Source organism: Schistocerca piceifrons, chromosome 8 (assembly GCF_021461385.2).
Source record: "Schistocerca piceifrons isolate TAMUIC-IGC-003096 chromosome 8, iqSchPice1.1, whole genome shotgun sequence".
In the NCBI taxonomy this organism is placed as follows: Eukaryota; Metazoa; Arthropoda; class Insecta; order Orthoptera; family Acrididae; genus Schistocerca; species Schistocerca piceifrons.
Window position 1 is genome coordinate 20,297,472 of NC_060145.1, and position 23,000 is coordinate 20,320,471.

Sequence of the window (23,000 nt, forward strand, 5' to 3'; positions counted from 1 at the left end):
TAGTCAGGTTAATCAAGTCAGCTTCAAGCTGCAGTGCTAATTTTCAAAATCATTAAGTAATATGCATTCATTAACGCATAGTACTCCATAAATCCCATAGTGAAGGAAAGCCTCTAGTGATGTGGAATGATTCAAATTTTACATCAACTGGCAAAAGCAGCTACTTACTGCAAGCTACTTCTGTATCATGTAATACAACCATTTAAAACTAGTTTTGATGTACTTGCATTGCTAATTATTGGAAATGATCCTAGATTACTTCATTGCTATATATCTCAGTTGAAAAAAATTAAGGCTGCTGCTCTTTCTCAGATACTATCAGGCGTCATTATCCCAGACAGGTTAATAACTTATTAGATATTTTCTTTATTGTTAACCATAATTTATGTATCCAGGTCCAAATATCTTCATAAATTGTGGGTATTCTTTTACTTTAGATGTGAATAATTGAGCATACCAAATTTGATGCCTGATGGTAACATAAGTCTTTGCATGAGTGTATAGCACTCCTCTCCAAACACTACATTGTGGCTGTGAATTTCACAGTTCATTCTGAATTCCCTCTTTATTCTGAGCCATAGATACCATTAAAGTGTAAATGTTTTGGCATGTAAGTGCAAGTACCCTGAGGTCCATGAGGCAGCTTCTTCAAGATGTTGGGTTATTGACTTTACACAATATTCATACTGCACGTCTGTCAAATAAGTGCCTTTTTGACATTAGCTGCATTGTTCCAAAAGATTGTGAAATAGAACGTTGCTAAGTGAAATTATGTAAAATATTATAGCATTCTCCTCTGCAGATGGATTTTAACAGCAAAGCAGGCAGCACTGAACTGTTTGGTTAACTTAACCAAGTACTGCCCCCCCCCCCCCCCCCCTCCCAATCAGATTGTTGTCCATTCGGATGCCTAGGAAAGCTTCACAAGGGCTTTCTTTTATTCGATTCCCATTCATCTCCATTTCTGTCACCTGTAAATTTTATTTTTAGAAATTTTAGAACATGCATATATGTAAGATTGTAAATAATTTAGGAATAATGTTAATAATTTACTGAAGAGCAGAGGCATTGAGTCATTGGCAGGCATGTAATAAGAGACTGAAAACTTTCCCATCATTTGGACAAAACCTTTTTTGAGCTAGTATGTAGACCCCCCCCCCTCCGCACACACACACCTGTACAGCTTCAGTGTGTTGACTGAATGCACAATGCTGAGACTGCATTTCTGCACGTTGACTGGGGTGAAAGATTGTGTTACGAGGGGAAAAGGAGATGAAGAGCATGAGGGAGGGTTGGAGAATGTTGGCTGTCGGCTCAGCAGGGGATAGTAGGTGTACTGGATAGGAACACGAGAGGGGCAGCAGGTTGTAGCGGTTCTGTCTGCTTTATTTAGTTCATTTGTGATTATCCTCGATGTCAATGTACTGACTGAAAAAATAGGTGGTGGACGTGCAGTACTGTCTACTGTAAATGATGTAGCCGAAAGAGGCACAGTTATGTTTCACAGTCTTTTACTTTCACTTTTCACAACCCCCCAATAATACACAGTTATATATGGCCAGTGCAGTATATTTCTAACTTTTTATAAGCCTCATTAATAGTTAGCAGGTGAACCATCCACATACTGCTACAATAGTTTACTGTTGAACATCTACAAGCAGTAAAAACTTAACCGCAGAGCTCATAGTTCTTGAACAATAGAAAGGTACATATGGAGCAGACACTGTCAGTTTGCTTTAACACACAACCTAATTGTTTAACACTTATTTTACGGATGCATTGTTGTTGTTCTAACTAACACAGGTTTCTCGTCTGAAACTCAGACGTGGACTGACTGTCTCAGGACCAAAAATTGGGCCCATATATATCATCACGATAATAGGTACTGAAACTACATATTGTTTAAAGTTAAATTTACAGAAATTACAATTAAAACTTACGTCATTCAATTAACTGAATACATCAAAAAATTCCGTCTTTTTAACAGTTTCTTCTGCTGCAAGATTTAGGACGAATTATTTGTTTACATCATGAAATTTACATATATAGTTATGCAAATAATACTTTTGACAAAACTTTTAATTACTTTGGAATTAATGAAGGGCTAGTTTTGCTAACGTGTTTCCGGCCAAATAGGTACTCTGAGAATACTAGCATTTCATCTTCCAAATGTTTACAGTTATTACAGAATTTATATTTTTTTATATGTCAACAATAGAATTTAAGTTAGGAAACAATTACTGAGTTCACCCTATAGTGAAAGTATTAATTAGGAATAGTCAAAATAAATTAGAAAATCAAATACATACATAAAACTAAGCTTAAAATTAGATCCGGTGTTATATTCTTTAAAATTGAGGGCCAACTTTTCTCTTTTATGAAAATTCAGATTATGTTCACGTATGTTAATACTAATTATTGAAAAAACAAATTTATGGAGGCAGATAGCAAAACAAGAGGGTAAGTAAAATTAACCCAGCTTGCTTCATCGCAGGGCGCTTGGGATACGAATTCGAAACATGGATATCGACACGGTGAGTTTGTGCAGAACACGATGATGATGATGATGATGATGATGATGATGATGATGATGATAAGGAGGAGTGGATTGAGAAGGGATGACAAAACAGGAGGGGGAGAGTCTGTGGTGAAGGGGGTGTGGGTGCAGCACAGGGGAAGTTAGGATGCAGGTGGCACAGATTGTGAAGCATTCATTGTTCTCTAACATGTTGTGATCAATGGCACGGTCCACATCCACCACGGTGGTAAACTCTGCTATTTACTACAGTTCGGCAGTGGCCATTCATTCAGGTGACCAGCTGGTTGGTGGTTATACACACACAAACTCTATGCAGAAATGGAAGCAGAGCTGGTATACCGCACAGCTGCTTTCACATATTGCCATGCCTCTGATGGGGTAGGATAAAGCTTTAATGGGACTGGAGTAGGATGTTCTGAGTAGGTGAATTGGACAGGTCTGCCATCTGGCTGTCCATAGGAATAGAGCCCGTGTAGCACAGGATTGGGTGTGGTTACGGCATAGGGTTTTACCAGAATACTGCGTAGATTAGGTGGACGGCAGAATTTTACTTTAGGAGAGGTGAAAAGGATTCAGGGTAGTATGTCAACATTTGCAGGTAGGATGATAGATAGTTAAGCCTTGGCGAAGTATATGGTTCAGTTGTTCTTGTCCAAGATGATATTGTTTGATGAGAGGGTGTTTCTTTGAAACTGGTTTTTGGAGTGGTGGGAGGATTGGGGACGTGTGAGGATATGGCATTGAACATCTGTCTGCAGACTAGATTTGTGGGATGGCACTTGTCTTTTGGAGCCATTGGTGAAGCTTTCAGCATACTGGGCAAGATAATTTTTGTCAGGCCAGACTATATAGCAGTCCTTTTGGTGTGGAAGGGATGACAGCATTCAAAATGCAAACTGATGAGTAGTGGGCTTGTGAACAGAAGTATTGATGGAGCTGTCAGAAAGGTGGAGGACAATGTCCAGGAAGGTGGCACATTTGACTAAAGGGGACCATGTGAAGTGGAAGGGGGTCGAAGGCCTTGACTTCGTGCAGAAATGAGGATACGGGGTTTGGACCTGGGTCGAGTTCATTAAGATACCATCAGTGAACCTGGCCTGGACAAGGTGTTTGAACCATAAACATACACCATATCTGCATATTCTTCATTAGTGTGGATATGTGGCATTTTAGCTGGAACAGGTACAATCACAGTTAACCGATTCTTCACTCGGACACACTATCAGTCCCTCACACTTTCACTCACAACATACCGTGTACAAGTGTGTGTTTAATGGGCTAGTTTAAAGACGGAAATCCTAAGCAAAGAAGCAGTAAGGTAGGTTGGGCTAGAATAAAATGACCGAGAGTTTCAGTGAGTAAGACGCACACTTGCAAGCCACTAGCCCGAAAACAAATGTACGTGAAATGCGTTCTATCACTGATACCATCCAGAATAGGGCATATTGCCTTATGAATCTTTTTGCATTAAATAAGTGTTCGTGTCGTATCCTGTATATCGATCATTCCTGTCGGGGCACCCTACATATGGGAATAACAGTGAGTAGAGCGACGGACATTCCTGGACAGCCACACGTGTTAGCACGCTGCTTCCGGAATTCGGGCAGGCACACCGGCCCCGGATCAAATCCGCCTGGTGGATTAATGACAGGACAGGAACCAGTGTGCCGGTCAGCCTGACTTTTGTGTGTATGTGTTCACATGCAATTGGGCAAATACTGGGCTAATATGCAGGTCCCACTTCAGTTACACAACTAGCAAACATTTGGAAACATTCACACTGGATAACACTCGGTCCAAGTAGATGGGGTACACAAATTCTGTCCACAGTGAAGGGGGGTGTCGTCAGGAAGTGAATCGGTCACTCTCTACCACTAACACTGGCCGATCCAGGCTAACGTGCTGACCCTGTGAGGCATGGGGGTAAGGAAAAAGAATGAGATGGGAGTAGGACTGTGATGTGGAGCAAGCACAGAGTCCCAGCTGCAAGTAATGCAGATAGCTGGCTGTGTGCGATTCATTAGTAGGAGACTGGAGACTCCAGCTCATCTGCAAAATACTTCTAATGGCCGATACTCGAGTATGGCTCGAGTGCCTCGACCTACATCTCGTCAGACTAACAGGGACACTGATTGTCTATAAAGGATGATGTTGTTAATGGCCACGGGCTTATTTGACTGTCAGGAAGGTAACAGATGTGATGATAAATCTTAATTGATAGCAATTGGAAGAAAGAGACACTACATACAGCAAGAGACTGCTCGGGAATCTACAGGAATTACAAATGTGTGCTGCGGTGTTTTGTTTGACCTCCTCTGGTCACATGCTACAGTACTGTACAGGGCGGATTTCATTGTGTACCAGAACAGAAAACAGATCTTAAAAAAAAAAAGAAACATACTTTTTTTAGTAGGTAATTTAATCTTTGCCTTTCCCCTCATATGTTTTGTGCTGTGCCCTTTATTTTCATGTTGTTTAAGTATGTTATTCACTCTGTTAGATGGTGTATTTTCTTTAGCTGGCCACTGTGGCCGAGTGGTTGTAGGCGCTTCAGTCCGGGACCGCGCTGCCGCTACGGTCGCAGGTTCGAATCCTGCCTTGGGCGTGGATGTGTGTGATGTCCTTAGGTTAGTTAGGTTTAAGTAGTTCTAAGTTATACGCGACTGATGGCTTCAGATGTTAAGTCCCATAGTTCTTAAAGCCATTTGAACCAATTTTGTATTTTCTTTTATGCATATTTGACAGTTTTAATGGAATTACATTCAGAATATTGTGTTATTTTGCAAACTTTCAAACAGAAAGCAAAATAGCTATCTAAAAAAAATACCTCTGACTCTCTTTCTTCATATCCAGTAATAGCCCAAAGTAGGTGTATATGAGAAAATCGGTAAATATGACCTACTGTTTTTCTTTCATTCTTTATAGAATCTCTTCACAATGGGTGATGTCCTTCCACACCTGGAATCACTGTTTATGAAATGTCGACGACGCAGCCGCCAACTTGCCGAGAGAAGTGAATATGGTATGCTGCTTGGTACACTTGCTTCAGTAATGAATGAACTTTTTGAGAGAGCAGATGAAGATAACAAGACGGAGGTATGTAATTATCTTTGTCCGGTGCTTATTGTAAGTAAAATTTCAGTTTATAGGTAGAACTAACCTTTTATTTGGAACAGAAAATACTGGTGACACAGATCCTTGTGAAAGTTTGCTATTTCTACAGCTCTTTGTGCTGACACCACTGTCTGTGGAACTGCTTCTTGTTTTGTGTATAACAGTTACCGTGAGTATTCCTTTTTCTGACGTTCTTTGAAATATCAGGTTGCAAAATGTTGATTGTTGTTTGCATTTTCATTTTATGTAATTTTTCCCTCCTTCGTATCATATGCAATGGAGAGGGATGAGGAAGAAGAAATAGATCAGTTGTTCGACATTTTCCCTTTCCATTTAATTTGTCAACAGACTTTACACTGTGTTACTTGGTTTTAAGATTTCTTATCTTAGATGTCTCATCTTAGAATATTACACTTAAATTAATTATTGTCATGCTGGCTAATTTTAAGAATAGTTACTGTATGGAATAATTGTTTGTATTTTTCTGCTACCAGTCACATTTATTTATTTTGTGTTTAATGTAACACATTGTAATATGTTCCGAGCATCTTTTACTCATCATCATGCATTTTGGGATGTCAAAATTGCTGTGGTATCAACCACAACAATGAGGCACAGTTCCACATCAGCAGAAGACAAGACTGGACGTTGAATTTCAGCGACCCCCTGCCTTCCCACTCTCCTCAAATTCCCTGGTGACCACTCCAGAAGTGGAATGAGTGATGAAAACAGTTGTAGGTTAATTCAGACTAAGACATTTTATCATTAAGTAATATCTGTATGATGATGAGCAAGAAATGCATCTAAAAAGACATTATGTTCTGACCAGTGAAATATGTAAAGATAATCGTGCATCTTGCAAATAATCTAAAAGTGATGAACACCTTTGAAACCTCTAGAAATATTGTCTCCAACTTTCCAGTTCTATAACTGTGTTCAGCTTTTCAACAGTGTTTTGCTGTTGAAACTGTATGAAATTTGTATCATATTAAATATTCATCTTCTAGTATTCCAGAAATAGCTAGCTAAGTTTTGACTATTATTTAACAATTCAATTTTTGGTTTCTACAAAACTTGTTTCTTGCCATCCAGGCATGATAATAAATGGTTATTTCGTAATACTAAAAGCCATTGCTAACAAAATATTGTCAGGTTCATATTAAACCAAATTTTGAAGGTGTATCTTGACATTAGTGAAGCAAAACAATACAGTCTGACCACCATTGACCAGTGGATCAGGATACTTTTTATCCACTTTAGCTTTTTCTTAATTACTCATAAGCCAATCATTGAGTTTCACTTGTTTCAATTACGTAACCTTGTTCAAACAAGTGTGTATTTCACTTGAGTCACCATGTTGTGGTAAGACCTTTGATTCACTGTTCAGCTTCTTATTAAATGCAATATTAATTATATAAGTAATAACTAGAGAATAAAAGTCTTTTCATAATGATGTTTTAGTGTTGTGTCAACTCCAGATGCATTTTGTGTATGTGTTATTCTACTGGGTGAGACTCTGAGATTCTAATAAAATATTAACATTCTTAGTGCCATGCTTTTTCAAGGTTTGTAGGGGAAACTGCCATTACTTTTGACTAACTTGTAAAACCCAATAACACTTGCAGTGAAATCTGTGAAACAGGGTGAGGCACTGAGCAGCAGACAGTCATGGATCAGTTGTTTTACACAAATGGCCTCTGGAAATCAGCTGTTACAGTTTACAATTTAGTCAGAATAATGGCCATTTCTCTTCAAGTAAATATCAGATGTACAGCTTCGTGATCACTCTAATAAGTCGCTCCGTCCTGTTTATCCAACAAAATACATAACTTGTATACCTAAACACATTTCAGAAATGATTGTGCTTGTTCTTCTTAGTGATAGAGGAAATGTGGCAGCTATAACCACAGTTCCAGAGGAAATATTGGAGTGATTGCATAACCAACAAGAAACGGTTTACAAAATCCAGTTTTGGGAGCCCCATGTGAACATAGTGACTGAGCATCATGTCATAGTGTCGGGGAAAAACAGTGGTTGTATGTGCCTTCTCTGAAAGTTAGGTAGTTCCCTCCTCCTCTTCTTCTTCTTCTTCTTCTTCTTCTTCTTTTTTTTTTTTTTTTACATTCCTGTCTACTGACTGCTCAGTGTTGCCTCCATTTGATGAGTACTCACATACACGTATTCTTCTGTCCTGTTCATTTTTTCCCATCATTTTCAATAACAGTTTTTTTAAAGTAAATGTGCTTTGATTTGTGTTAATACACAGTGTGCTCATAGTTGTAAACCTTTATTGAGTTTGAAAACTGAGGTCTGTGGTGAATAAAACTAATAAATATTCATCAGTTTCTTTGCCATATTGTGACTTGAGTAGAATCTTCAAAAAAGTTTGCCATTGATATTCTGAATTTGTTGTCATTAAACACTCTAAATCGCAGGGTCAAAACTTGCCCATATTACATAAATGTTGGCCATTAGATACGGGATACTATAGCTTTGTACAATGAAATTCACAACTCACTAAATACTGTGACGTGTCTTGCACCTGGAAATGACAGTGAATGTTCCTTTGGTGTTTAAGGCAGAAGGATTTTATATATATATATATATATATATATATATATATATATATATATATATATATATATATATATATATATATATGGTTATAATAGAGGGAAACATTCCACGTAGGAAATATATATCTAAAAACAAAGATGATGTGACTTACCAAATGAAAGTGCTGGCAGGTCGACAGACACACAAACAAACACAAACATACACACAAAATTCAAGCTTTCGCAACAAACTGTTGCCTCATCAGGAAAGAGGGAAGGAGAGGGAAAGACGAAAGGATGTGGGTTTTAAGGGAGAGGGTAAGGAGTCATTCCAATCCCGGGAGCGGAAAGACTTACCTTAGGGTGAAACAAGGACGGGTATACACTCGCACACACACACATATCCATCCACACATATACAATCCGAAACCTCTGTCCTATCCAAAGGCCTCACCTTCAGCCCCACTCCCAGATTTAACCAAACAGCCCTCGTCAAAGATTTACTGTCCTACACCCGTACTCTCTGCTGGAAATATCACTTTGCCACGAAGAAAAATGATCCTAATCCTACTCCTAATGATCCAACTCCCCAAGACACTATCCAAATTGAACCATGCCTGGAACAGTTCCGTCCTCCGTCACAGCGGGACCCACCTCCTCTTCCTCAAAATCACCCTCTCCTAACCTTCCAGGAATTTCTGACTTCCAGCCTTGCCTCTCAATCCTTCTTAAAAAACGTTAATCCTACTCCCAACATCACCACTGCTGAAGCCCAGGCTATCCGTGATCTGAAGGCTGACCGATCCATCGTCATTCTTCCGGCGGACAAGGGTTCCACAACTGTGGTACTTGATCGTCGGGAGTATGTGGCTGAGGGACTGCGTCAGCTTTCAGACAACACTACTTACAAAGTTTGCCAAGGCAATCCCATTCCTGATGTCCAGGCGGAGCTTCAAGGAATCCTCAGAACCTTAGGCCCCCTACAAAACCTTTCACCCGACTCCATCAACCTCCTGACCCCACCAACACCCCGCACCCCTACCTTCTACCTTCTTCCCAAAATTCACAAACCCAATCATCCCGGCCGTCCCATTGTAGCTGGTTACCAAGCCCCCACCGAACGCATCTCTGCCTACGTAGATCAACACCTTCAACCCATTACATGCAGTCTCCCATCCTTCATCAAAGACACCAACCACTTTCTCAAACGCCTGGAATCCCTACCCAGTCTGTTACCCCCGGAAACCATCCTTGTAACCATTGATGCCACTTCCTTATACACAAATATTCTGCATGTCCAGGGCCTCGCTGCGATGGAGCACTTCCTTTCACGCCGATCACCTGCCGCCCTACCTAAAACCTCTTTCCTCATTACCTTAGCCAGCTTCATCCTGACCCACAACTTCTTCACTTTTGAAGGCCAGACATACCAACAATTAAAGGGAACAGCCATGGGTACCAGGATGGCCCCCTCGTATGCCAACCTATTCATGGGTCGCTTAGAGGAAGCCTTCCTGGTTACCCAGGCCTGCCAACCCGAAGTTTGGTACAGATTTATTGATGACATTTTCGTGATCTGGACTCACAGTGAAGAAGAACTCCAGAATTTCCTCTCCAACCTTAACTCCTTTGGTTCCATCAGATTCACCTGGTCCTACTCCAAATCCCATGCCACTTTCCTTGACGTTGACCTCCACCTGTCCAATGGCCAGCTTCACACGTCCGTCCACATTAAACCCACCAACAAGCAACAGTACCTCCATTATGACAGCTGCCACCCATTCCACATCAAACGGTCCCTTCCCTACAGCCTGGGTCTTCGTGGCAAACGAATCTGCTCCAGTCCGGAATCCTTGAACCATTACACCAACAACCTGAAAACAGCTTTTGCATCCCGTAACTACCCTCCCGACCTGGTACAGAAGCAAATAACCAGAGCCACATCCTCATCTCCTCAAACCCGGAACCTTCCACAGAAGAACCCCAAAAGTGCCCCACTTGTGACAGGATACTTTCCGGGACTGGATCAGATTCTGAATGTGGCTCTCCAGCAGGGATACGACTTCCTCAAATCCTGCCCTGAAATGAGATCCATCCTTCATGAAATCCTCCCCACTCCACCAAGAGTGTCTTTCCGCCGTCCACCTAACCTTCGCAACCTCTTAGTTCATCCCTATGAAATCCCCAAACCACCTTCCCTACCCTCTGGCTCCTACCCCTGTAACCGCCCCCGGTGTAAAACCTGTCCCATGCACCCTCCCACCACCACCTATTCCAGTCCTGTAACCCGGAAGGTGTACACGATCAAAGGCAGAGCCACGTGTGAAAGCACCCACGTGATTTACCAACTGACCTGCCTACACTGTGAAGCGTTCTATGTGGGAATGACCAGCAACAAACTGTCCATTCGCATGAATGGACACAGGCAGACAGTGTTTGTTGGTAATGAGGATCACCCTGTGGCTAAACATGCCTTGGTGCACGGCCAGCACATCTTGGCACAGTGTTACACTGTCCGGGTTATCTGGATACTTCCCACTAACACCAACCTGTCAGAACTCCGGAGATGGGAACTTGCCCTTCAGCATATCCTTTCTTCTCGCTATCCGCCAGGCCTCAATCTCCGCTAATTTCTAATTTCAATTTGCCACCGCTCATACCTCACCTGTCTTTCAACTTCATCTTTGCCTCTGTACATCCGCCCCGACTGACATCTCTGCCCAAACTCTTTGCCTTTACAAATGTCTGCTTGTGTCTGTGTATGTGTGGATGGATATGTGTGTGTGTGCGAGTGTATACCTGTCCTTTTTTCCCCCTAAGGTAAGTCTTTCCTCTCCCGGGATTGGAATGACTCCTTACCCTCTCCCTTAAAACCCATATCCTTTTGTCTTTCCTTCTCCTTCCCTCTTTCCTGACGAGGCAACCATTGGTTGCGAAAGCTAGAATTTTGTGTGTATGTTTGTGTTTGTTTGTGTGTCTGTCGACCTGCCAGCGCTTTTGTTTGGTAAGTTTCATCATCTTTCTTTTTAGATATATTTTTCCCACGTGGAATGTTTCCCTCTTATATATATATATATATATATATATATATATATATATATATATATATATATATATATATATATATATATATATATATATATATATATATATATATATATATATATATATATATATATATATATATATAAAAAAAACAAAGATGTAGTGACTTACCAAATGAAAGTGCTGGCAGGTCGACAGACACACAAACAAACACAAACATACACACAAAATTCAAGCTTTCGCAACAAACTGTTGCCTCATCAGGAAAGAGGGAAGGAGAGGGAAAGACGAAAGGATGTGGGTTTTAAGGGAGAGGGTAAGGAGTCATTCCAATCCTGGGAGCGGAAAGACTTACCTTAGGGGGTAAAAAGGACAGATATACACTCGCACACAAACACATATCCATCCGCACATACACAGACCTTGTTTAATGGGGGGAGAAAGTGATTTTATTTTATATAATATATTTTATAATGGGAGACCAATCATGTCAACTAATTATGACTGAACATGAGGGAAAGGTAATTATTGGCATGCACTATGTTACATAACACACAGCATGTAAAATGGCATATTGCAATAATTACATGAGATATTTATGAATATATTGGTATAAATGTTGTATAAGGAATGGTATCATGGCACTCAAATTTCTTTGGAACTTTCTCCTTTTGTTATAACAAAAATAGTTTTCTATTTTTCAGTGTTCATTTTTGTATGTCTGTCCTGATATTCCTAGGAGGAGAACTGTTCAATGATCTGTAAGATAATGATATTAGTTTGTTTTGTGTGAAACTCCGATCTATTGTGAAAAACAGTTCAACACCAGTGTAGATTTAACAGCTTGAATATATATGTTATCATTTCTTGCTCATATTCAAAAGAGAGAAATTTTTACAGTTCATACAAATCTACAAAATAAATGTTTTACTGAATGTTAAAAGTTGCAAGAGGTTCTAAAACCTCCAGTGTTCTATCCATCACACGTATCATCTTGTCAGAAAAAGTGAGTGTTGTGCTTTGAAGATAATGTGAGCATTCCTTTGCACCAAAAAAGTTTATTTTATCATCGGAGCAAGTATTTTATCATGTGTAAACAATTTTATATTTATATTTTACTCTTCACCAAAGCCAAAGCCAACAAACAATAATCGAAGATGTCGACGTGCAGATTGGGGTGCCGAGAAATGGAGCCACCATGACCAACCCATGTATTAATAAAACAGAACACTACATATTCATAAATATGATGGTAGATAATGTTGGAACTCCATAACGCTGTTTACAGATGATACTATTGCACACAGTTGAGACGTCTGTGATAGTGAGTAGTTCTCTGTCATCCCGAAACTACGTAACCAGTGCTGCAACCAAAACAGTGTCTTCTAGTAGTATGGCAAATTTCTTGCAAAAATTACAAATATACTTTTGCTTCCATATGATAAACAGATTAACAGGTTCTGACAGTGTGTCATGTGTTCAAACACTTCTCATTTTGGAAAAGATGGCACTGTCATTGGGGGTTGAGTATTTCATTATGTTCTTTTATTTTTTTTATATTTTGTATGACATGGTGCCCAGGTGATTGCATTGTATAAAATATAAAAAAAATAATAGAACACTAATCATTGACTGATAAATGAAACTGAAAATACCTCTCTCCAGTGCCCTGTTGGTTTTCATTGTGAGTGATAGAATCAAATTAACAGTGGTGAAATTGTAGATGCTAGGCATTACTCCATATGTAGAGATTTATGTATGCTGTATATTTCAGTACGTAGTGTTTGCTCTATGGATTTGGTGCACCAAACAGGAACTAACTAAAAGTGCAACTGCAGTGGACTATCTATGTAACATTTTCTTCCTCCTTTCTATGTTATTACCCCTGTTCAGGTTTCGAGTTAGCATTTATTAAGATATCAGTCTCTCAAAATAACTCTGCCAAAACACCCCTCAAGTAGGCTGCTGAATCCTTGACAGCATCAGCAGTACCACCTGCGACAACTTTTATTTATCTATCTATTCACTGCCCGTATAACAGTCAGCTTTCAGACATTGTCATAGTTTTAGATTACACATGTGATGAGATAAGGTTCTACTAAATTTTCTTCTTTTATCAGCAAAAGACAAAGGCTTCCATTTATATAAAAATAGTTTTAAAATACATCCTTTCTGAAAAAAGTGACTCAGAAATTATCAGTTTTCCATTACAAAAACAAGCTTGTGGCTCTTCACACTAATGGTTTTACCAGGATACATTACAACTCAATTTTTTAAATACAGTATGAATATTAATAAGTGTTTCAGTTCACTCTTTAAGGTATTTAGCTGTCTTAATATCAGAGTGTAGTGTATTGTAAAAAACTTTGTCCCTGTTGTATGTGGTCAGTTGTCTGCAGTCTTTTTATTACTTGTAATTCTGTGAAAATTTTCCCTTCCCCATGTGTTAGTTAACAGGAATTATTGCCTTTGAATAGACATAGAGTAGATGATAACTATTCTATATTTTATGAAAAATTGCTACAAGGATCTCTCTTGTTTACCGTAGTAGCAACTCGTACTGCCTTCTTTTTCATCTGAAAAGCCTGTCTGTATATGCTGCTGGTTCTCCACCCTGGATTTCAACACCATACTGCCAATATGGATTTATCAGTCTGAATTATATTTGCATTTAGATATTGGTTCAGGAAGGCTGAGACTCATTTTAGTAAATACATACTTTTACTGACTTTCTTGCAGATATGATTTATATGCTGTTTCCATGATAACAATAGTAATTACTGGATGGAATAATACGTAAAACAAGCAAAAGGCATCCACTCGCCAGTCGTGAACTAATGTGTGGTGCATAGAAACGTGCAATGGAAAACAGTATTACACTAATTTTCTGGCTCTTGTTCTTTCTCTAGTACACACACACACTCACACACTCACTCTCCCGTGGCTGTTGAGAGACTGGCTATTGATTATCAATTATTGGGAGCTATTGTATACGTGTAGATGGGTGTGGGGAGGGAGTACGGAAGGATGCACGAGGCAAGAAGGGGGTGGGTGGGTGGGCAGTTTGAGGCAGTCGCTGCACATTGAGATGAAAGGAGGTCAGTGGGCAGAGTATATAAGAGATACGAGAGAGAGAGGGTGTGAAGGGAGGAAAGGAGGTGAAGGTGGATATGGAGACAGAGGGGGAAGAGGAGCAAGAGGGGAGTGGAAAAAGGGGGGGGGGGGAAGAAGAGTGGTGATAGAAGGCAGTACATGATCTGGACAGAGAAAGAGTGGTGCGGACAGGAGAGAGAATGGAAAAGGTAAGGTGAGGCATGGGAAACAGATTAGCATAGGCTTAGGCCAGAGAGATTGTGAGAGTGCAGGACGTGCTGGAGAGACAGTTCCCACCCTAGTAGTTCAGAGAAACTAGTGCTGGGTGGAAGTGTCCAAATGATGCATGTAGTGAAGCAGCTGTAGAAGCCATTTGCCTTCTGGTGCGCAGGATGTCGTATAAAGAATTTCAGGAGTGTACAGTGTGCAGCTCATTGTTGGCAGCCTGATTGCAAATTGAGAAGACAGAATTCAGTGCTGTTATTAAACATTTGAAGGGTTGGAATGCCACACAAATCAAAACAGAATTGCATGGAGTTCACATGAACACTGCACCATCATTGGAGACCATTTACTTTTGTATTAATGAATTTAAGCGCAGCCCGACAAGTGCCGAAGACAAAGTACGCTCTGGCTGTTCAGTTGTGATCACCGCAAAGGAAACTATTGACAAAACTAATGATATCGTAATGCGAGACTGCCAAATAAAAATCTGTGTAATTACTGAGACTACAGGCATCTCAACTAAGTACTACAGGCATCTCAACTAAGTGAGTGCGTAATATCCTGCATGGAGAATTGGCTATGAAGATGCTGTGTGTGAGGTGGAGACCACGATTGCTCACAGTCGACCAGAAGCACATCTGGCACAACATTTCGACACAATTTCTGGTGATGTTTAATCACAATCCGCAAGGATTTTAGTGCCAATTTGTGACTGTTGATGAAAGCTGGATCCACACCAAAGTCAAAATGGCAGGCAAAACAATGGACAAAGATTAATGAAAGTGCACAGAAGAAGGCAAAGACCATTTTATCAGCTGGTAAGACGATGGCCGCTGTTTTTGAGGATTGAAGGAATAATCGTCATAGTTACTTGGAAAAGGGCAGAACCATAATTGGACTGGACTTTGCTTCATTGTTGGATTTTTTTAAACTTGTGTTAGCTGAAAAATATACCAAGGTTGGCATGCAGAAAAGTGCTCTTACTCCAGGATATTGGACCATCCCACACATCAGCGATAACAGTGGTAAAAGTGCATTAATTGGGCTCCAAATTGGTTCCTCATCCACCCTATTCACCAGACTTAGCATCAAATAACTTCTTCCATTCCCTAACTTGAAACTCTGGCTTGCTGGGAAGAAATTGTCTTCAAATGAGGAAGTGATAGTTGCAGTCAACAAGTATTTGGCAAGGTTTGACAGAATCTGTTTTTCTGATGGGATGATAAAGTTGGAGGGTCACTAGATCAAGTGTAATCCCTCAAAGGAGACTTACATCAAGAAGTAAAGAGAACTGTTTATGAAAGAAATATTTTTTTATTCTTTTACCAGACTTGTCAAATCACCTTGGCTACTTTCACACATGGCCCTGCCTTTTATTGGGTAGGAAATGCCTGTAATTTGACTGCAATAGGAGGTGGTGGGTCGGTATATGGTACAGGTTTTTCACCTGGGTCAGCCAACAGGAAGTGGTCCATGAGGTGCAGAATGAAACAGGGATGGACAAGACTATCAAGAATATTCTGTAGCAGTCACTGTGATTTGTGACCGCTGTGCTGGAGTGTTCATCTGCAGAAAGGATGATAATCTCTGGATTGGTTTCCAGGTTAAGGATAGCTGGGTGTTCCATAGCAGTCCTTTTGTAAGTTAGCTTAATACACTGTTAGTAGGAGGGAAATAGGCTTCTCCCCTCATCCTGTATTCTTCGAATTTATGCCATAAAATGGTATGATCCACAGTATCACGAGCTTTAACTGTATCCAGAAAGGTGACTGTTCCCTTGACTCCTTCACCCAATGGAAGATTTTTTTTTTTTTTTTTTTAAATTCTGAGTTATCTTTTTGTGCTATATGGCTATAAAATTTTGGACTACTGTTTTGCCCAATGATGTAATAGCACTAACAGTATTAAGAAAGGATAGATTGCTATGCTCCATAAAGATGACATGTTATTTATTTATTATTTTCCAACGTGGAATTTCCAGTATTTAAAACACATTATTCCATCAGGAAGTACACTTCTTCTGAACATTTGTGCACCCGACACAGTCTCATTTCCAGATATTTTCTGCAATATCTGTCATTCACTTGTAAGTTATTTATGTTAAACATGGATAAAAAATAAGATAATTTCCATCCTGTGGAACAAATAGTACCAATTTTGTGTGCTAGAACCAGCTTCTCTTTTATTCCATTTATTTACATGTAATTGCCTGATATTTTAATGAAATTAGATATTATTTTCTTTGATCTGAATTTGTTTCAGGTGAATAGATCATTGCCCAAAGAGAAACAAAAGTCAGAAGCTAAGCACTTATTGCACAGGAGACGAAAGACACTGACTGACATCTTTCACAGTTTGCAGTTAATGGGACTGTCATATCGCACTGGACGCCGTCTCTGTGAAGATCAGACAATGAGCTGCTTCGTTCTCTCGCCAGTTGATCCAGTGATTGCAGTCACTAGCCCCGATGCAGAGCTTCTTTCTGCTCATGCTGCTGATTCACTTATAAAGCAGTCTTGGTTGGGTTGTGAAAACCTCTCCTGCTGTGCTGAAATACATTATGAGCAGCTTGTTGGTTTTCTGAAATCACCAGCTCAGGATCTTGGTCCAGCAAACATTGAGAGACTGCAAGGCTTTGCGTTTCATCTTCTGGTAATGTGTTAATTTGATTTATTCTTTAAATTGTAAGACTTCTACAGGCCTTTGTCTGTGCAAAATCGAAAGTGGAAGAAAAGCTCTAATATTAATTATTTCTCATTCTCTTTGTGTAGTTGTAATTTGTTATATATAAACAAAACAAACAAAAAACATAGTATCCTATGACTATAATGAGTAACTGTTATCAGCCAAGTCATACAAATACCTGGGTGTAATACTTCGTAAGGATAGGAAATGGAATTATCACATAGGCTCAGATGGGGATAAAGTAGGTGGTAGACTTCTGTCTATTGGTAGGACACTGGGGAAGTGCAATCAGTCTACAAAGGAGATTGCTTACAAATCACTCATGCGACTGGTTCTAGAATATTGCACAAGTATGTGGGATCCATACCAGATAGGATAACAGGGGATATTGAAGTATGCAGAAGGGCAGCACGAATATTCACAGGTTTGTTTGACCAGTGGGAGCTTGAAATAACTGAGCTGGAAGACTCTGGAAGATGGTCGAAAACTTTCCCAAGAAAATCTACTGACAAGGTTTCGAGAACCAGCTTTAAATGATGATTCTTGAAATATACTTCAATTCCCTAAGTGTCGCTCACATAGGAATTGTGAGGACAAGATTAGAATTATTACTGCATGCACAGAGGCATTCGAACAATCATTCTTCCCATGCTCCATACCTGAATGGAATGGATAGAAACTGTAATAACTGGCACAATGGGATGTACCCTCTGCCATGCAACTCATGGTGGTTTGCAGGGTACAGATATGGATGTAGAATAAGCTGACAAGGAATAATTGAATTGTAAAGCATTGCCAAAATAGGAATTTCTGTGTTTTCACTACCTAGTGTGTAACTTTTCTTTTGAAAAAATAGCTTCCAAGTGTAAATACGGAAAGCTGAGTTTCACACAGTCATTTTGTGTCCACTCCGACTGAGAAGCTGCACTCAATGGAAGTTGTCATATTTGAGCATGAGGTATGCGATTGAAGGGAACAGTTTTGCTGTATAAGCTGTAAACTTATTTGAAATACACAATTACATCACATAATTTGCCAATTTCGAAACTAGGTGATTTTCAAGTATGCGTGAGCATATAGTCCTCCTATATTTTTTGAGCCTCTTACTGTCTGTCATTCAGTAATATTTGTTCAGACCATTTTGCAGGGTTATACACTCGTGTACACCTGTGAATTATGAAGGTGTCAAAATTGACAGATCATGTGCAGTAGCTGTTTATTTCAAATGAAGTAATGGTCTGTGCAGGAAAATGGCTTCTTTCATTGTATTCATTATAGCCACATACATTAGTCATGGTGTCCCATTCGAGAATTAATAATGTGATAAAACTTCATATTTGTAATAACATAACAGCTTCTGGTGTAACTACACTCCTGAAAATGGAAAAAAGAACACATTGACACCGGTGTGTCAGACTCACCATACTTGCTCCGGACACTGCGAGAGGGCTGTACAAGCAATGATCACACGCACGGCACAGCGGACACACCAGGAACCGCGGTGTTGGCCGTCGAATGGCACTAGCTGCGCAGCATTTGTGCACCGCCGCCGTCAGTGTCAGCCAGTTTGCCGTGGCATACGGAGCTCCATCGCAGTCTTTAACACTGGTAGCATGCCGCGACAGCGTGGACGTGAACCGTATGTGCAGTTGACGGACTTTGAGCGAGGGCGTATAGTGGGCATGCGGGAGGCCGGGTGGACGTACCGCCGAATTGCTCAACACGTGGGGCGTGAGGTCTCCACAGTACATTGATGTTGTCGCCAGTGGTCGGCGGAAGGTGCACGTGCCCGTCGACCTGGGACCGGACCGCAGCGACGCACGGATGCACGCCAAGACCGTAGGATCCTACGCAGTGCCGTAGGGGACCGCACCGCCCCTTCCCAGCAAATTAGGGACACTGTTGCTCCTGGGGTATCGGCGAGGACCATTCGCAACCGTCTCCATGAAGCTGGGCTACGGTCCCGCACACCGTTAGGCCATCTTCCGCTCACGCCCCAACATTGTGCAGCCCGCCTCCAGTGGTGTCGCGACAGGCGTGAATGGAGGGACGAATGGAGACGTGTCGTCTTCAGCGATGAGAGTCGCTTCTGCCTTGGTGCCAATGATGGTCGTATGCGTGTTTGGCGCCGTGCAGGTGAGGGCCACAATCAGGACTGCATACGACCGAGGCACACAGGGCCAACACCCGGCATCATGGTGTGGGGAGCGATCTCCTACACTGGCCGTACACCACTGGTGATCGTCGAGGGGACACTGAATAGTGCACGGTACATCCAAACCGTCATCGAACCCATCGTTCTACCATTCCTAGAGCGGCAAGGGAACTTGCTGTTCCAACAGGACAATGCACGTCCACATGTATCCCGTGCCACCCAACGTGCTCTAGAAGGTGTAAGTCAACTACCCTGGCCAGCAAGATCTCTGGATCTGTCCCCCATTGAGCATGTTTGGGACTGGATGAAGCGTCGTCTCACGCGGTCTGCACGTCCAGCACGAACGCTGGTCCAACTGAGGCGCCAGGTGGAAATGGCATGGCAAGCCGTTCCACAGGACTACATCCAGCATCTCTACGATCGTCTCCATGGGAGAATAGCAGCCTGCATTGCTGCGAAAGGTGGATATACACTGTACTAGTGCCGACATTGTGCATGCTCTGTTGCCTGTGTCTATGTGCCTGTGGTTCTGTCAGTGTGATCATGTGATGTATCTGACCCCAGGAATGTGTCAATAAAGTTTCCCTTCCTGGGACAATGAATTCACGGTGTTCTTATTTCAATTTCCAGGAGTGTATTTCTTCCAATGAGGTATTTGATATTAATACAGAGTCATTCAAATGTCCTCTGTAACTGTGTGCACACAGTCACCCCATTGAAAGTTTCATTAAGCGTTCTGGTTCTCACATCAGTGACAATGACTATGCACCTGCATAGTGCCAGGTTGACTCACAGCACTGCTGCTGCTGCAGCACTTCAGCAGGTGGACTAGGTTGGAGTGGGGGTTGTGTCTGATGGGGTGAGTAGAGGGAGAGGGGAGTGGGAGGAATGGAGAGAGGTTGAGGTTGGGTGGTTCATCAGGAGGCAGCCAATTTGCTGGATTGGAATGCAGGAGGTTGGGGTGCAGGTGTACGTGCTAGACGTGTGATGTATGGATGTCTGGGGGGGGAGAGGGGGGCGTCGTAAACTGGGAGTGGGTGACAGGATGGAGGAAAAGAAAGCTGTCGAGTGGAGAGTTTGGGGACAGTGAGCAACTTGAGATCGAGGCCAGGTCAATTAATGGGAGCAGAGGACGTGTTGCTAGGATAACTCTTGTCTGCGTAGTTCAGTGAAGCTGGTTGTGTAGGGGAGAATCCAGATGGCTCGTGTTGTGAAGCAGGCATTGAAATTGAGCATGTTATGCTCAGTTGCATGTGTACCACCGGGTGCTTAACTTCGTTCTTTGCAATGCTTTGGCGGTGGCCATTCGTCCTGGTGGACAGGTGCTCGATAGGCATACTGACATAAAAAACTATGCAAGGTTTGTAGCAGAGTTGGTATGTAACATGGCCCCTGATGGAGTTGGATAAGCCTGTGACAGGATTGGAGTAGGAAGTGCTTGGTGAATGGATTGGGCTGGTCTTACACCTCTGTCTTCCATAGTGATATGATTCCTGTGGTAAGGGGTTGGGATTGAGAGCAGCATAGGGATGGACTAAGATGATGTTGAGGTTGATTGGAGGATGGAACAACACTCAGGGAAGGCTAAGAAGGATGTTGGGTAGGATTTCCCTCGTTTCAGGGCATGAAGAGAGATAATCAAAGCCCTGATAACAAGGGAGGTGCTCCTATGTTGCTGATTTTTTAGATTGGTGGGAGGTTTGGGAGTGTTTGGGGATATTTCTTGGGAAACGTGTTGCAGACTGGGTCAGGGGAGGTGGGTGTAATGCTTGTCTGTGAAAGCCTTTGTGTGACCTTCAGCATACGGGGTGAGGGAGTTCTCGCCACTGCAGATGTGTTACCCATAGGTGGTCAGGCTTATGGGAGAGATTTTTTGGTGTGGGAGGGATGACAGCTGTCGAAATGAAGGTACTGTTGGTGGTCGGTGGGTTCAGTGTGGACAGAGGTGTTGATTGAGCCATCAGAGAGGGGGTGGTCAACGTCTGTGGAGGTGGCATGCTGGATTAAGGAAGACCGTGAGAAATGGATGGGAGGCGAGGAGTTGAGATCGTGAAGGAATGAGATGGGCTGTCTCAGCCTGAGATCTTGAAGCTATCATCAATAAACCTGAACCAGACTAGGGGTTGGGAGTTTTGGTCTCCTCTGGAAGGGCTGTAAGTAGGTTATCATAGGAGGGTGGCATGCGGGTGATCATAGCTGTGCCGCAGATATGTTAAATCGTATTATGTAGGACATATTAAACAATACAAGAATTTTCACAAATACCATACAGTTCAAAAAGAAAAAGAGTAAATAGCTTTTTCTGAGAGTAAGTACTGTTCCACATTTTGTGTTATATTATTCATATCATTAAATATCTTGTAATACAAACTTTTAAAAGTAGCCTGTTTGTTAGTTCAGAGAGTAAGCAAGTTCCATTCCAGATTTCTTCCAAATCTATCCAGCCGTGATTTCAGCATGAAGGAGTAATATACATTCTCTCTCTCTCTCTCTCTCTCTCTCTCTCTCTCTCTCTCTCTCTCTCTCTCTCTCTCTCTCTGTGTGTGTGTGTGTGTGTGTGTGTGTGTGTGTGTGTGTTTCATGCTGTTCATGCACCATCCATATCTGGATCAGAGAAAATAGCTACATAGCTCTAGGTTATATTATACTCTCATCATTCCAACTAATTTTCATTGTTTTATATATAATATATATAATTTTGTGACAGGCACTGGCAAGAGAACAAAAATCGATGATAAGCAGTTCAGTAAAACAACTGCATGGGTTGCGGAGAATTGTGATGGAACTCTCAACCCATTGCCAAGACACTTGTGATGGGGCTAAACCATCAGAAATTGTTCAAGCAAAGGTAAGTAGATTTATAGACTTGACAAGTAGTCTTATTATCATAGGGCCCCCGTTCTCTTTCTGAAGAAAATAAATCGCTTTGCCATGGTAATATTAACTTTGCCCTAAAGTTTATGGTAAAGTTGCAAGTAACGATACTGCAATGCTGTTCATTGCTTGGGGCTTTATGATGTGAATGTTGACCATGTTGTCTTGGAGCAATCTCACATTAGATTTTCTGTTAGTTTTGCATTATTCTGTAAAAGGTTTTTAATCATTGTTACATTATCAAAGTATATTGTCAGACGGGTAGGTGCTGACAGCCCTCAATCACAATTAATAAAATAATCCAGGCTATTACACTGCGAACGAATGAATTTCACATTAAAACCCAACATTTTGTCCCCATCTGCGGAGAAGACATTCTCAAGGGGGATCATTGCTTCTTTGAGTGTCAGATTCACATCCTGGCTCACTACTGACTGCAACAAAATTCTGTTTGTGTGTTCTCTTGCAGTGGCCTGATGTCATTTGTGTAGTTGGCTGTTGTCAGTTGCTGTCGTCAGCTGTTGCTATTGCCCCATGGTGGAAAACTCGTACACGTATTCAAAGCATCATGCCACTGTGCGAGAGAATACGTAAATAGAATTTTGGATGCTCAAAGAAGCTACGACCTGCTTTGAAAATGTCCTCCGCAGGTGTGAACAAAACCTCAGGTTACAATGTGAAATCCATTTGACCACAACATAATAGCCCAGCGTTC

At 41.3% G+C, this 23,000-nt stretch overlaps 1 protein-coding gene across 1 annotated transcript in view; it reads left to right on the forward strand.

Annotated features, from left to right (window-relative positions):
• LOC124711322 (midasin-like) overlaps positions 1-23,000 on the forward strand; it is a 146,908-nt gene that overhangs the window by 36,398 nt on the left and 87,510 nt on the right. Inside the window, exons 6-8 of the mRNA XM_047241340.1 lie at positions 5,465-5,635; positions 16,834-17,223; positions 22,119-22,259. Coding sequence (XP_047097296.1) covers positions 5,465-5,635; positions 16,834-17,223; positions 22,119-22,259 — 702 coding nt within the window. The remainder of the gene's footprint in view (positions 1-5,464; positions 5,636-16,833; positions 17,224-22,118; positions 22,260-23,000) is intronic.